This window comes from Antechinus flavipes, chromosome 3, assembly GCF_016432865.1.
Source record: "Antechinus flavipes isolate AdamAnt ecotype Samford, QLD, Australia chromosome 3, AdamAnt_v2, whole genome shotgun sequence".
Taxonomy (NCBI): Eukaryota; Metazoa; Chordata; class Mammalia; order Dasyuromorphia; family Dasyuridae; genus Antechinus; species Antechinus flavipes.
Window position 1 is genome coordinate 173,141,349 of NC_067400.1, and position 13,536 is coordinate 173,154,884.

A 13,536-nucleotide genomic window follows, 5' to 3' on the forward strand; every position below is an offset into this window, starting at 1 on the left:
CTGGGCAATAGACAATGCTCTCCTAAGTCACCAATGGAGTGTAACAAGGCTGTGTGTTTGTCCCCATACTTTTTAGCATGATGTTTTTAGCCATGTTGTCAAATGCCTTCAATGAGAACAAACATGGCATCAGTCAGTTACTGCAAATTCTTCACCTTGAAAAGGCTGCAAGCCAGAACTAAAGTGGAGGGAATGTTGGTGCATGAGTTTTTGTTTGAAGATGATTGTACTCGATGCAGCATCTGAAGCTCAATGCAATAGAGTGTGGATTGATCCCTGCTGCTTGTGCTAGTTTTGGCTTAACAATTAAAACCAAGAAAACACAGGTCACTCCATCAAGCAGTACTTCATCATTCCTATGTGGAACCATCAATTACAGCAAATGGAGAAATTTTGAATACTATGGATAAGTTTATTTACCTTGTCATTATACTTTGTATATTGATCATGAAGTTGATTTACACATTGCCAGAGCTAACTCAGTCTCTAGGAAGCTGGAAGGAAAAGTATGGAAGACGAGAAGTATTAAGACTGACTACCCAAACCTACAGAGCCATTGTACTGACTTTATTAGTGTATGCCTGTGAAACCTGGACAGTAGACCAGCATGACTAAGAAATGAAATCACTTCCATTTGAATTATCTTAGGAAGATTCTGAAAATCACCTGACAGGATAAGATATCAGACACAGTTCCTTTTTCTAACTAAACTGCCAACCATTCAAACTCCAGTACCGAGAGTGCAACTCTGTTGGGTTAGCCACATTGTTCGAATGCCACATGTATGTTTGCCAAAAAAGACTATTATGGAGAACTCATACAGGGCAAGCACTCATAAAGTAGTCAGAAAAAGTGATATAAAAACATTCTCAAGGTCTCTCTTAAGCACTTTAGAATTGATTATATATCATGGGAAACATGACACAGGATCACCCAGTATGATGTGCCCTCAACAGATAGGATGCTGTGCTCTATGAGCAAAACAGAATTGAATTAGCTCAGAAGAATTTGTTAAGAAAGTTTGTTGCAGAGCATTCCGAGCTTGCATTGGTCTCATCAGCCACAATTGGATGCACTGTAATTTGACTCCAAAATAGTGGTGTCATTTTGGTCCTCTTTGAGAACAAAGAACAACCACCAACCAATTCTAGACAACTCTCTATACAAGAGATGGTGAAGATATGTTTTGGCATGGGAAATAAGGGAATGAACTTTAAGTCAGGAAAGCTTAGGGTCAAATTCTGCCTCCGAGAGTTAGTGGCTGTTGTGCATCCTTTAAAACTCAGTTTTTTTATCTATAACAATGACAGAAGAAGTTGAATTCAGACATTCATTCCAAGACCTAAGTTCCTGCATCAAACTGATGAGTTGTCTTAGCAAAGGAGACAGAAGATGAAACTAAAGTCCCAGTATAACCAAATCCAAGGACCTGGTTCAGTTCACAAAGTTGATTTATCACTTTCTTCTGGAGAAAGCTTAAACTAGATTACATAAAATTGCCATCTTTCCAAATTCCATTCTTTAAAGCTACATATAAAGATGCTGATTCACCCTTCTCCCTTTGTCCTCCACCTTCTTTCTATTAAACTTTTCCCTCACTCTTCTTCTTCCTCTTCTTCCATCCCTTCCATTTTTCCCTTTTCTTCTTCCTTTTCATTTCCTGCTAGATATTTTTCAAATATTCATTTCTCTGTCATAGGTTGTGCTAGGACAGGAGGAAAAAACTCCAATATTCTCAGAAAGAAGATTGAAACAAGATTCCTAGGTCTCAAGGATCTATGATGTCCCTGAGGCCAGAATGAGGACAAATGTTCTTTTATGTCCAGATCGAAACTCAATACATCTCCTCATAGACATGCAGTCTTTTCTTGCATCCAGGATTATAAGATGACAATGGGCCTTTTTGCCACATGAAAGACTGGTGAAATCATCCTTTCTAGTTACTCAAATTAGTGGTAAGGGCAGGAAAAGACACAGAAAGAGGAAGAAAATGTTGATATTATATGTAAAAGCATTCCTGTTATTTGCAATTATTGTAACAACGCATAGTTGTCAGGATTCTTATTCCATGATGGAGAGCCCTAAATCTAACCCAACACAGCAAGTGAAGGTAGTTAAGTGGTGAGTTCAATCAATAAGCACTTATTAAAGCACCTATTATGTGCCAGGCATTGTACTAAGTGCTGGAAATTCAAAGAAGGGCCTCAAGAAATAATCCCTGTTCTCAAGGAGCTCACTGTCTAATAAGGCAGGCACCGTACCAATAACTATGTACAAATAAGCTAAATAGGGATCTTGCTGACAATGAGAAAATATACCCAATCTTTTTCGGTTCCAGGCATTATTTAGAACCTCCACTTGAAGGCCTTAATAGAAAAAAAATGTGACAATGATGAACAAATTTAGTCACAAAATCTGACTAATACAATTAATTTCAGAAAAGAATTACAATAGAGAATGCCAAGGTGAAAGGGCAGTTTATGTAAGATCTCTGAGTTATGCAGACACCCTCCTTCTCTTCCTCCTCAGGCTAAGGCCAGTGCTATGAATTAAAAGCAAAGGAAATAACTTTGTTATCCAGAAAAGTTTTTGTTTTTTTCTGCTGGTCAATGAGAAAGGGAAGGAGAAGAACTGAAATACCATTGTTGAATCTCAGGAATGACCATATTTGGGGGGAGGAACTTCATGAGGAATGAAACTGCCCTTATCTCTAGCTCTTCACTCTCTCACCTCATATTGGAGGGCTGGAGAAGTAGTTTTTAAAGAACAGAGATTCAGCAACCTGACTAGGCAAATCCACACCTGGGAATGTAGAAGTGAATTCGTTTCAAGGTGAATATAGTCAGGACTGAGTTCTAAAACAAATAGATTTAATTAATTACTTTAGTGGTTCTGGGAACTAGGACTAAACTATTGCCTAAGAATCTTGGAAAATTGTATTATGGACTGTTTTTTTCTGTTAATTTTGCAACAATTCCTTCCCCCTTCCATCCAACCTCCCTACCTCCTGTTTCCCTGTAGTATGTCACATTAAATAATGATGATGATGTGATAATGAGGGCTAGCATTTATATAGCATTTTAAGGTTTGCAAATCACTATAAATATCTCATTTTAGGCTCATGGCAACCTTGGGAGGTGAATGCCATTGCCAGTCTCATTTCATAGATCAGGAAACTGAGGCAGACAGAAATCATGGCCAGGGACACATGGCTAGTTAGATGTCTGAGGCCAGATTTGAATTATGGTTTTCCTCACTCCAGAATCAGTACTCTACCTAATATAGCTGCCTCCAAGAACTTGAGGCTGCTATTCCTCCTCATCCCTCTTCAACTTCAGATCATCTACAATCCTTTCTTGGGCTATGCCAGAGGACAGAGGGTAGTCAAGATTGGAAATAATGACCTTTTTCTCCCTCATCTAAATCACCCAAAACCCATCGCATAGTTGGAGGACATAAGTACCTCAGAGTGTCTTTCTCCCAAACCTTCTTGCAAATGTCACCTTCCCTATTTCTGATTGGTTACTAACACCTCTCCCAACACTATGCATCCTGATACCTCCTCATTTTGACACTTCCTGTCCTTGACATCTTAGTCCATTCTCAAATTCATGTAACAGGGAGCCCAGAATTTTCTTTCCACTAGGGTCCTCAATCTCCTTCCCAATAGACTATTCCATAATGCAGGACCCCTCAAGGCTCTCTTCTGGAGTCATTAACTATGATCCTTGCTACTTGTCCCAAATGCTACATATGTTCCAGATGGCCAGATTCAGCCATCTGACTTGGTGTCTTGCTGAAGCATCCTTGGGATTTCCACCATTCATCCTCCAGCTTAATGATTTGTCTCCTTCTTAAAGTATGAAATCCTTGAGACCAGAAATCATATCAATTTTCTCTTTTATTCTTTGCAACTTGGTCCAGTATTTGGCACATGCTTAGTTATTCATCAATTATCTTTTGATTCATTCATTATAAGGATACGATATGAAGGACAGTCAGCCATCTCTTCCCCATCCCCACTGTTCTCTCCAAGGGACTCATAGAGCAGTGAAATCAGAATAATAAATCATAACTAACATTTGTATAGCACTTACTGTGTTGTCAGACTCTGTATTAAAAACTTTATAATTATTATTTCATTTTTTCCCCACAACAAAGCTGGAAGGTAAGTATTATTACCATTCTCTATTTTACAGATGAGAAAACTGAGGCGAAGAATGATTTGTTCAGGGTCACACAGCTAATAAGTGTCTAAGGCTGGATTTGAACTCTTCCTGATACCAGGCCCAACACTCTATCCACTAACTCTTAGTGACAATGAAAAAGGTATCAACTATACAGTTCTTAGAGAAAAAATCAGAAGAGTGGCAATATTCCCTAGCCCTAAGCCATAATTATAATATTATAATAAAACAGTCACTGCAAAAGCTCTTCCCCATGCACTCAATCCATTATCAAATGAAGTCTCCACCCTCTCTGGAGCTCCTCAAAGATGAGAAGAAGCTTGTTTCAGTAATATTTTCCCTGAAGCAAAAACAAAAATATAAGAGAGCATCACTTACTCATCTTCAGACATATCTCCTGCTTCAGCCTTGGATGATTTCTCTTCTGTCAAAGTATTTTCAACTTTCTGAGCAATAAAAGACACATTTCATAAACACAAAGAGAAATGAATGTGGGATAAGAAATTAGTGATATACAATAGAGATCAATATCATCTTCTAGTATGGCTCCAGCCCTCTGAGCCCAGGGAAGGAGATTTGGGAAGGTAATGGAGGGGAGGAGCTATGAATGTGACCACATTGTCACCTGCACCACCAATTCCTGCAGAATAAACTTTTTTTTTTTTTTTGCTAAGTGATCAATTATTATGATTGACCAGATACAGATAAGACCCATTTAGAATCAGTTTGTTAAAGTCTGATGATCCTCTCTCACAAATCCATACCCCGGACATGGTACTCATTGCTTAGGTCACTTTTTTCCTCTTCATTTAGTCAGTGAAGCCCTTGGATTTCCAGTCAAGGGACTTCTGCCTCTAACTGCTTTTTGTGAGAGGAAATGATTTCATTCTTTATATTTGTACCCTCAATGCTTGGTACAAGACCTGGCACACTAAATGCATGATACATATTTGTTGATTGATTGGCTATATGAACTTCAGTTAGTCCTTTATTTCCTTTAAATCTATAAAGTTCACTTCTTTACTTCATATCATATTCAGACAAAAGTATGAAATCATAGCTAGGAAAGTATTCTGACCTCTTTGGAAAAAGTATTCATTTTACTTAGATTTATTGTTATTTTAATAAGGGTCATGAGAACCTCTATGATGGTATGCTATGTGCATATTGAATGTGGCACCTATACTGCCTTCCTATATACCAACACGGAATGGATATTTCAAGATTATATTTCCCATTCCTACTCCCAACCAGTTGGTTTGCCTAATTGTCATGGATCTCCTCTACAATAGTGGTAGTTTTTTCATCATAGAATTTCCTCAAATCTAACAAGTTTAGTTCATCTTGTTGCTGAAATTTGCAGTGGCAAGTGTGGAGGAACATCTCATTCCCCCCTACATTAATGTCAGTTGCAAATCCATTTTACAGAGTTGCTTGAACCTTATAGGTGAACCGATTTGTTCATGCTCACACAGCTACCATGACATAAATAGGATTTGAACTTAAAGTCTTCCTGACCTCAAGTCCAACAATCTATTCACTATTCCACACTGCCATTTTTCATCATATCTGAAGGTAAACCTGTTTCCTAATGTGAAAAAAAAGGTAGCATGATGAGTCCAGAGGATTGAAGGTGAATCACATCATCTATCTGCCAGGTAATGGGGCTTACATTCAAAATGAGTCATACCTTTGTAAGCATGGTCAGTGTAGAAATTTGTTTGACTCGTTTACATGTTAAGAAAATTTTGGTTTTTGTTTCATTTTTTAATGCTATTCAACATGGAACAATGGGAGGGAGAGATAAAAACTCATAATTAAAAAAAAAAGAATTATCTTAATCATCCTATGAGCCTATCATAGGTGAGTTGTAATTTATGGTCTCCCCCTTCATGACCCCCCAAGTCTCCAATCAAATAACATTTAATTGACTTCCACTATTCTAAGAATGGGAAAGTTTTTATATAGAATAAGATGTGAGCATGGTACTGAGGAAAAGACTAATACAGTCCAAATGCTATTATTTATTGGGTAATCATAAGAAAGTCACTTACTCTCTGTAGTATGTGAAATAGGAGGGCTTTCTCATTTTACAATGAGGTTGGAAAAAACACCTGAAGGTCATGCTCAATTCTATAACTGTGACTATTATCACTCTTGCTCTCATATGTTCTTAAATGAACAATCATGAAATATCAGAGTTGAAAAGGATTTTAAAGGCCATTCTGTTCAGACATCACTTACAGATGGAAAAATTGAGGCTTACAGAGGCTAAGCCATTTCTATAAATATTTAATGGCATAGTCTTAGACTTGGTTCCTTAATATAATGTACCTTCTATTCTTCCTATATGATCATAAAACTAGATCCTGGCTAGTCTGCTTAGGCACATGGACACTTGTGACTCACTCAGTAGGATTAGTGCAAAGTTACTGGGGAGATGTGCTGAAATGTTTGTGACCAATGACTGATCTAAGATGACAAGCAAGCAGGAAGGGTGGCAGAAGTAAATTGGGTTCTTTCTGTGACATATATAGAATGCATAGATTTAGCCTACCTAGAAGGAATTTCAGAAATCTTATAATCTAGCCACTCTTATTTAAAAAATAAGAAAGCTGAGGAGCCCAGATAAATTAGAAGTGATTTGTCTAAGATGACATGAATATCAGAGGCAGGATCCGTACTCAGGTCTTCTGACTCTGAAGTCATATCCTATGAAATATGTGAAGAAAGGAGATGGTATTATTGCTATCAAAGATTTTTTTCTGTCCAAACTTAGATTTTGAGGACAAAGACTCTTGCTTTTTTCCGATTGTATCCCCATTACTTAGGACACTGTGCCTAGGATTTCATCATCTATCTGCCAGGTAATGGGGCTTACATTCAAAATGAGTCATACCTTTGTAAGCATGGCTTTGTAGTGTAATATGTTCCTTACCACTAGAAGTTTTCAGTCAGTATTGGAACAACACTTGTCAAGAGATCATAGACCAAGGCTGCAAGCAAGAGACTTCAAAGGCCAATTAGTGCAATCTCCTCCCAATTTATAGAAGAGGAAATGAAAGCACAAAACAATTGAAATGACTTGTCCAGGGTCACATAGCTAGAAAGAAGCTAAAATCAGGATTTGAACTCAGATCTTTCTATCTTCTAGTCCAGTGTTCTGTTCAGTACACCAGGCTATTGTAGAGGAGATTCCTCTTGGGGTTCTTTCCCATTCTAATAATCTATGATGCTTAGCTAAGCAAGAAAAATCTGATGGGTATAACTTCAAAGCACAATAGCTTCACAATCTTAAGGGAGATGACTTTGTGTGTGTATCTGTCTGTGTGTATGTGTGTGTGTGTATGTGTTTTACCTCCTCAGTTCGTTCTTCCAAATCAATCTCTACAAAGGCAACAGGTGGTTTCTGTGAAAAGAAATCCAAGAGACATGAATATTTAATAGTGAATGGCCAGGATTGCCTGAAGCTGAGCTGAAAGGAGGGAAATTTCATCAGAGGGGCAACATCATCCCGTTCCTCTTGCCAATGCTGCCCGTAATGGGAACAACTTCAGGGGACTGAGTTTTTGGATGAAATCCATACTATAAAACCCTAACACAAGACTGACCCTCAAAATTAAGATAAATGTCTCTACTCTGAGATACTCTTTTTATCCCTGCACTCTCCCTCTCACCTTTCTTCTTCTCAAAACCTCCCATTTTTTGGACCTTGTGTAATGGATAATGTTTTGGGCCTGAAGTCAAGAAGATGAGTTCAAATCCAGTCTCAGTCACTTACCAGCTATGTAATGGTGGGGCAAGTCACTTAACACTGTTTACATCAATTTCCTCATCTGTTAGAATGGGCTGGAGAAGGAAATGGCAAACTATTCCAAGTATCCGAGATAAATTATTACCATAGCATTATTTATAATCACTATTAGTTTGTGATCCAGGCTTTTTTCCTGATATTTCCTCATTAAGGTCCAGCTCTTATTAAAGTTAGTCTCTGAGAAACATGACTAATTGATGAAATTAATCCTAGCTCTCAAGGAACCTTCTCCTCAATATTGGGCAGAAGTGCATAGAGCACCAGCCCTGGAATCAGGAGGACCTAAGCACAAATCTAGGCTCAGATACTTGATACATATTAGCTGAGTGACTTTGAGAGCAAGTTATTTACTTCCAATTGCCTTGCAAAAAAAAAAAAAGTTAAGTGGGACCCCACCCAACTGGGAGATTCAATTTCTGTTTAGAGTACAGACAGAACCCAGGTTGAGGAAGTCTTTATCATGAGGAAAGGAGCCCCCTGTCCTTATTTCCCTCCATTAGGATTTAGGGCATGTCAGCTCATGAAGGAGAAAATTAGTTACAAAGATCTGGTTAAGATAAATTCACCTATCCAGATTGTTGGAAACTACTGGGTTTCATGATCAAGCAGGAGGAGTTGAAGATGTCTATCTAGCCTGACTGCTCATTAAATGTCCACCAGTCAGGGGGATTCCCTTTCAAAAAATCTCTTGGAGTCTCCACTGGTGATCAATCAATAAATTGATGGACAATGGTTTCTTGGTTATGAAAAGAAACCATTGTCTATCGATTTATTAATTAACATTAATAAATTGAAATTACTGAGAAACTCTCTTAGGTTTTTCATTCATCTCGTATCTTTAACAAGAAAACCTCAAAGGAGGTTATGAAGAATTGGTCACAACTGAAATAACTGAATAACAACTCTTCCCCCTCCCTTGTCAAAACGTATTGACTCTATGGCCCATTCCTATAGAGTCCTGATCCCTCCCAGAGGGAAAAGATTTGAAAGGAAAGAGCTACTACCTGATAATCTCTAATGAGTTACTACTGTCTTAATTGAATGCTATTTAAAGGTCAAAAAATGACTTTATGGTGGTAGTATCTGGGTCACCATTGCAACTAGTGGGGAGGGAGGGAGAACATTTTGGATCATTCCTTGGTTTTTCCTAGAAACTCTCATATCACACCATTTGCCTTTTCATTGACCCTCCTAAAGACTGTAACAAAACACTTCTATTTCTCTATCTTCATTTCCTACTAATTACATTAAAATAGAGAATGGAGGGCTGTATTCTTTCAAAATTATCTTGTGAATTCTCACAAGATGACATTAGATATTTTATAAATGACTCAGTAGTCTAAACAATGCCTCATATCACCTCTGCATAGGAACATGCAAAGACCCTTCCAGAACTGTTTTGATTTGAGTGTGGATTGTAACATCACATGGATGCAAAGAACTTAGCACAAAGGTTCCATCATTTCAGGAGTGTTCTATTTTTTCATGATGAATTCCCTGAACTTATAACCAGACAATGCTCCTCATTTTGCTTCTCTTACTAAAATGAGAATGATTTAGAATCATCAAAGCCTAAGACTTAGAACGAAGAGCTATCTTAGAGATTACAAGTACAAACATCTCATTTTATAGAGGATGAAACAGGCCCAGAAATGTTAAATGATGTCTCCTAAGGGATACAGGTAGTTAAGTAGCCAAGACCTTCCTTCATTGTATTATATGGTAGAAAGAAATATCCTAAGTCTTTTCAATGATCTCACTCTACCTCACTAATGCAAGAGCCCACCTAATCAATCAATGTAATGAAATAGGTGATCATGGAACATCATGATCTCCAAATAATATTGAAATAAATGAAAAGATGAATGGTGGAATATGAATGTAGGCTATGTTACCAATTATTATGTGCACACAATTTGGCATAAGAGAAATTACTGAAGATAAATATGACTGGAAGAAGAGATCGGCAGGTATACCTATATCAGAAAATACATATAGTATAACATGCAAGAAAATGATATTATCAACTATGTAATATATATGAGAAAAAGAATAAAAACATTATTAAGGATATGTATGAGTAGAAGTACGGTGCCAAAAGGTGGACAACCCAAAGTGCATGCTGGTACCCCAAGCTACTCACAGCAAGATTTGTTTCTGTATCCAGAAGAAGATCATCCAACTTTAATGCTTGTAATTCCTTTTCCTGTAAATAGAAAGAGGTCATTATCTGTATATGAGAATAAAATGCTAACCCTAGATGTCAAAATTATTTCATGTTCAATTGAACACTTCCTGACCAGGGTCTGTGTTGAATTTAGTTCAAGAACAGAGTTTTCTTTCTCTTTGTCTCTCTTAGCTTCATCTTGGTCTGTCTTAATTTGCTCCTCTTCTTCCTTCTTTTCAACCTCTTTCTCCACCTTTTCTTTGTCTTTATCTTTGTCCTTGTCTTGATCCACTCTTTTTAGGTCACCCTGTTCCTGACTATCCTTGTCATCCTCTAGAATTATCTGGCTAAAGGAAAAGAAAAGCATAGAGCATGAATCATTCAGTGGCATTTGGAAACATGATGACTATCAAGAAATTCATTTTGCTTCCTATTTCTGACAAGAATGATTATCCTTGACTGATTTTTCTAGAATAGGTAGAGTCATTTCTAACAAGGAAGCTTTGATTGAATGAAAAATCTCCATGCTGGTATATGACTTATAGTCATAATTTCCCCTATGTAGAAGGAATGCCTCCCCCCCCCACCCGCCCTGTCTTTAAGGTAGCTAGATGGTACCTTAGATAGAATGTTGAATCTGGAGTCAGGATAGACTCCACGTCAGATATTTATAAACTGTGTATTTGTGAGGAAGTCATTTAACTTTTATTTGGGTTTCTTCAACTATAAAATGAGAATAATGATATTTGCCTACCAGGTTATTATAAATATCAAATGGGATAATATTTATAAAGCATTTTAGCACAGTGACTAGCCTTCAGTCTATAAATGCTAGTTATCACTATTATTGTTGATATATTATGGTGCACAATGCAAGGCTAGTAGGTAATTTTCTGACCAAAGATGGTCTCTATTTGAATATGTGATTGAATAAGGCACATTTGATAACAATGGATTCTGAATGAAGCAATATGAATACATGAGTTTGGATTGATAGTATTTTTTTTTATTTCATTTCAGTTGGAAGGAATAAAGTTCCCTTGCCTCCAATTTGCTCATTGCATTTAAGAGCAAGAACAAAATGGAAGAAATGACATGTTGGTTGCTTCCCCACCCATCATAATGACCAAATAAGCCTATTATTTATTGACCATTTTTTATTGTAATAATGCTACACCATTTTAAGTACTGGTAATATCCACTATACCACTTATCTTATCCATCTACCTTGTACTATTTAATGCCTTCAATCCTATTTAATTGCTATTGAACAGAGCTTCAGAAAATCACAAAACTGTTAAATGAATCAAATTTATAATTTTATTTTTCTAATATAATATTTTTTATTTCCCCCCAATTACATGTTAAAACAATTTAAAAACATTTTTTAAAGTTTTGAGTCAAAATTCTATCCCTTCCCATTCCCTTTTTTCTCCTTCCTGAAATGGTAAGCAATCAGATATAAATGTAAATGTAAAATATAAAACATTTTCATATTAGTCATTTTGTACAAGAAGAGTTGAATAAAAGAAAAGAAAAAAAAAGAAAAAGAATGAAAATGAAAAATATTGTGTTTCAGTCTGTAATCAAGGTCTTTATAATCAAGAAATATCAGTTCTTTTTCTGGAGGTAGATAGTATGTTTTATCATTGGGTCTTTGAGATTGTTTTGGATCATTTTACTGCTGAAAATAGCTAAGAAATTTACAGTTCTCTTCACTGTACAATATTTCTGTTACTAGGTATAACAACCTTCTGTTCACTTCGCTTTGTTTCAGTTCTAAAATCATCCTGCTTGTTATTTGTATTACATTTGTGTTACATAATTTCAAGAGGGTCCCTCACTGTAGCCATGCATTCCTTCCTACATTCCCATAACCTGTCCTCCCTGCTACTCACCACACCAGCTATTCCAGACCTTTTAGTTACTCCTTAAGCCTCTCATGGCAGTCCATCCACCCACTTCATGCTTCATTAAAAACAAACTAAAACAAAAACTAAAAACAACAAGAAACTATTTTATGTTAATATATTTTATATTTTAAATATATATTTTTACCTACATATTTATATAAAATACATAATTAAATATTTTAGCTATTTGCTAAAATCCCCTTCTTCCCTCTTCCTCATCTCACATCACTTCTCTCCTTATTTCCTCCTTCATTTCTGCTTCCTAGAAAGTGGCTTTTCTCCTTTGAAATCATTCCCTCTACTTTCTCCATTAAGTTGTTCCTCCTGCTCTTTCTAAACTTCAGTCTTTCACTACCTATCATAGCTTATTCTCTGCTTTCTACAAGCATACCAATGTCTCCCCCTCCATCCTTATAAGAAAAACTTTCATAGCTAACTATCATCCTCTCTCCTCCATTTTGTTAAATTTGAGGAAAATATCTGCAATCATATGCAGGATAATTTTCTCTAATCTTCCTTTTCCATCTCCTTCCTCTCTGCTAAGTTATTCTATAGTTGTTAGCCTATATATAATCTTTGCTTTTGAATTATTCTAAGATCTTCTAGTTTTATACTAGTATGATTGCATGTAATGCTGCCTGGAGTTCCTCAGTTCTTTAATTCTTTCTTTCTGGATGCTTTTGACCTGGAACTGAATTTTGGCTATGATGTTCAGAGCAGTTTTCATTGTAGGTGGTTTTTGGTGTTGACTAGTGGATCTATTTTCATTTTGCCACATGGTTCTAAGAGGTATAGGCAATTTTATTTTAAAAGTTTTAAAAATATAATGTTTAGGCTTATTTTGCTTTTTGTGTTCAAATAATTCTTAAATTTTCCCCTCTTGATCTGTTTTCCATGTCACTTGTTTTTACTACCTTACATCCCCCCCCCATTTTTTTCAGTCTTTTGACTTTGTTCTTAATATTTCTTATTTCCTCATGAAGTCATTGAAGCCTATTTGGTCCATTCTAATTTTCTGTGAGTTTGTTGCTTAGGCAAAGTTTTGTACTTTTTGCGCCAAACTTCTAATTCTTTCTCCCTAATCCATTTCTTTTTCTTTGGACTCTCTCATTCCATTTATTTGAAAAAATAGTTCTTGTTTATCTCTTTTAGAAATTCTATTAGAGTTTCTGTCCAAGCTGTGCTTTTCTGTGAGGCAAAACTTGTAGCTGTTTTAGAGTCACTCTCTGTTACTGAGTTTGTGTTTTCAAAGAGTGGCCTACCATTTTAACAGTTCACTTTTGAGTTACTTTTGAAAAGTTTGTTTATCCATTCATCTAGCCTACTTTCTGACTTTGAATCTGATATTCAGGCTAGGCTCTATGCATTTCCAGAAGGAAGGTCCTATTGTTGCCTTTTTGGGGTATTGAATAATTGTATTTTTCTCCCAGACATTTCCAGACAGTCTGAAGACTT

The 13,536-nt window shown here is 36.5% G+C and overlaps 1 protein-coding gene across 3 annotated transcripts in view; it reads right to left on the bottom strand.

The window, feature by feature from the left end:
• Window positions 1–13,536, bottom strand: part of C3H13orf46 (chromosome 3 C13orf46 homolog) — a 37,802-nt gene that overhangs the window by 12,480 nt on the left and 11,786 nt on the right. For 2 of the 3 annotated variants that reach the window (XM_051984255.1, XM_051984256.1), the window contains exons 3-6: window positions 10,302–10,515; window positions 10,145–10,207; window positions 7,546–7,596; window positions 4,566–4,633 (exon numbers count right to left, since the gene is read on the bottom strand). In XM_051984255.1, coding sequence (XP_051840215.1) covers window positions 4,566–4,633; window positions 7,546–7,596; window positions 10,145–10,207; window positions 10,302–10,515 — 396 coding nt within the window. The remainder of the gene's footprint in view (window positions 1–4,565; window positions 4,634–7,545; window positions 7,597–10,144; window positions 10,208–10,301; window positions 10,516–13,536) is intronic. The other variant, XM_051984257.1, reaches the window with a different exon arrangement.